General features: G+C 35.1%; 1 protein-coding gene across 1 annotated transcript in view; it reads right to left on the reverse strand.

Moving 5' to 3' along the window:
* LOC111376279 overlaps nt 1-2,691 on the reverse strand; it is a 24,082-nt gene that overhangs the window by 6,561 nt on the left and 14,830 nt on the right. Inside the window, exons 5-7 of the mRNA XM_022999228.1 lie at nt 2,064-2,150; nt 1,840-1,979; nt 997-1,102 (exon numbers count right to left, since the gene is read on the reverse strand). Of these exons, the coding sequence (XP_022854996.1) occupies nt 997-1,102; nt 1,840-1,979; nt 2,064-2,150 (333 nt within the window). The remainder of the gene's footprint in view (nt 1-996; nt 1,103-1,839; nt 1,980-2,063; nt 2,151-2,691) is intronic.

Here is a 2,691-nt window from a genome sequence, read left to right on the forward strand (position 1 = left end):
AGGGACCAGATTCTATGCATCAAATCATAGCAGCATACTTAACAACAGTTTCTCTAAGAAAAGATACCTCATAAAAGGCCACAGATTTGCACCACAAACTACTGGAGTACCTAAACAACAACTCAGAATTGATTCCTATCAGCATAGGTCAGAGCCTAAGGATTTTGAAGTTCTGCTCAAGGTCTATTGAAGAAGGAAGCAACTGGACCCAGAAACTCCATATTTTCTCATCAAAAATTTAAAGAAAAGGAAAAGTAAGCCTAGAGCAAAGCCTAGGAAACCAAAGATTATCTTGAGAGGCAGGTCAGTTGCCAGTACCTAATAGAGGCACCATTTAGCAGACTAACAGAGAGCACAGAATAATCAAACTTTAGTGTGTTGAACAATTTAATTGAATACGTATGGCTCCTCTCTAACAGCTTAAATTTTTAGATGGGATAATTCATATGGTTACACAAAAGAACAGGGTTTAAGTCCTGCAGCCGACCAATTATTAAGAAATAATTAATGTGTTAGGCCTTGGACGGGAAAGAATGACCAGCCAAATCATGAGGGGACATGCATTATGAAGACTTGAAATGAATAAATATGGCCCATATCTAACAACTTAAGCTTTTACAAGAGATGGTTAACTTAGTGATATAGGCTAAACACTATCGATGGAAGCATTTTGTACTATGCGTAAATTGAATATTCGTGCAGACTTTGATCACCATCAAAAGATATGATCAGCAATGGATTTATAATCGTGTCATGTTAATATGATCAATGCTCTAAATTTGATGACATTTTACTTTTTGACCTCTAGAAATTTGGGTTAAGACTGTGTATCAGAGGATGAATGTGATACTAAATTCAGCTCAAATTGCATGGACCCATGTCTCAGTTAGACGTCTACAAGAGAAAGAGTCATGTACATATTGAATATAGCTTGTTCAAATGCAAATTTTCAAGATAAAAATTTTTGATAACATCCAAACTGAGGAAACAACTTCAATAAGGAAATACAGAAGATGCAAACCATCCAGTTGTATTGCGTCGTTCATAATTCTTTATAGTATCTTCCAATTCAAGCGCCTGCGTAACACAAGTAAGGTACTCACTGCAAAAACAATAACAGAAGAGAGCATAAAATATTTTAGCAAGAAGATAATCACAGTCTCACAGTTATGGAGTGCTACATAGTATTTGTTGGAGACAATGTTTATATGATATTCATGAGCCTTCTCTAACAGTTTTGAGCTTTTAGTTTTTAGATCAAATGGTTTATCAGTATTTTTTCTACATGGATTGCTAAAATAGATGATAAATTGGTGATTATGTTGGCAATTGCCATGAAATGAAAACTGATGCAGGTAATAACGACATTTTGTCCAAGTTTCCTACCGTGTGTGTGTTAAACTAAAATTCTAATGGTCCAAGGATGAAGGATCTAAGTTCGAAAAAGGTTGCAATCGGGTAAAAAATAAACAAGGTATTATCTCTGGTGTCACCGCCAAATCATGAAAAAACTGTGAAGCAGTCAGTGATCTTACATGTAGAAATACAGGTAGAGTGTGACTATAAAAAAAAGGGACAAGAAAAAGAATAAAAACACAAGATAAACTTAACAGTTAGCAACAATTTTGGCGAAGAACTAGAACTACATGAAAAAAACACAACAAAGAGCAAAAATAAAATTGATAAGCAGAAAACAGGAAAAAATAAACAAATAAAACAAAACAACAAAGCATTGAAGTGTTCACAGACAGATGTAGACAGATGCAAGAAGTATATTGAGAATGCAGAACAGAAATAATTCATCCAGGAGAATGCAAATAGTTTACTTAATAACTATACCTTTTGCATCGATAATACTCTTCGCGAGCTTGCCGAAGATGACGCCTGAGAGTTGCCATTGATTTCTCATCGGTATCATAATCCATATCATTTTCTCCCAACTGACCCCCTTGTGGCTTGAAGGAAGGATCTTCTTTGAACTAGGAAAATAAAAAGTGAACTGCATCAATAATAACCATATGTAGTGATTTCAACGCATTGAAATGTTTAAGAACCAGAAGTACCATTTTCACTAACATATTGTCAATGACAACCATAAGAGGTCTCAGTGGATCACGCTTGGACATCTGTTTAGATGTTGCCTGAGCAATCTAAAGAATATACCAAAAAGGAAAGGAAAAAGTTATACATATAATGAATCAGCCAAATATAAAAACTGAAAAATATTCATGCAAGGGGCAGTAATTTGTTGTTAAACATTTCATCCACATAATTTTAAATATATGCATGTTTGCCTCATCAAGGGGTAAAGACAAAATCAGCTGTATCACTCCCGATTATATATCCATATTCCAAAATAGATGGCGTAAATTGATAAGCACACAATTACAGGCAGCCTGCAAAAAATTGCAGTATTGAACCCCTAGAAAATTATAGGGTGCATAAAACCTCACTTTGCAGATATTTATGTTGTCAACATCCCCCATTCATGCTTATTTACTCTCAGCATTCGATTAAATCAGCTAGAGATGACAATTATTCTTAGTATTAGCTTCTAGCATATCCACATTCATAGTCTAGCACAACAACCTGATAGGACACCTGTCCAACTCACATCATATGCAAGAAAAGGATGAGGGCAGAAAAGGAAATTGCCAAAAGGGGAAATCAACAATCGCATGGAGGGGCTAA

This window comes from Olea europaea, unplaced genomic scaffold (genome assembly GCF_002742605.1).
Source record: "Olea europaea var. sylvestris unplaced genomic scaffold, O_europaea_v1 scaffold1481, whole genome shotgun sequence".
NCBI classification, from domain to species: domain Eukaryota; kingdom Viridiplantae; phylum Streptophyta; class Magnoliopsida; order Lamiales; family Oleaceae; genus Olea; species Olea europaea.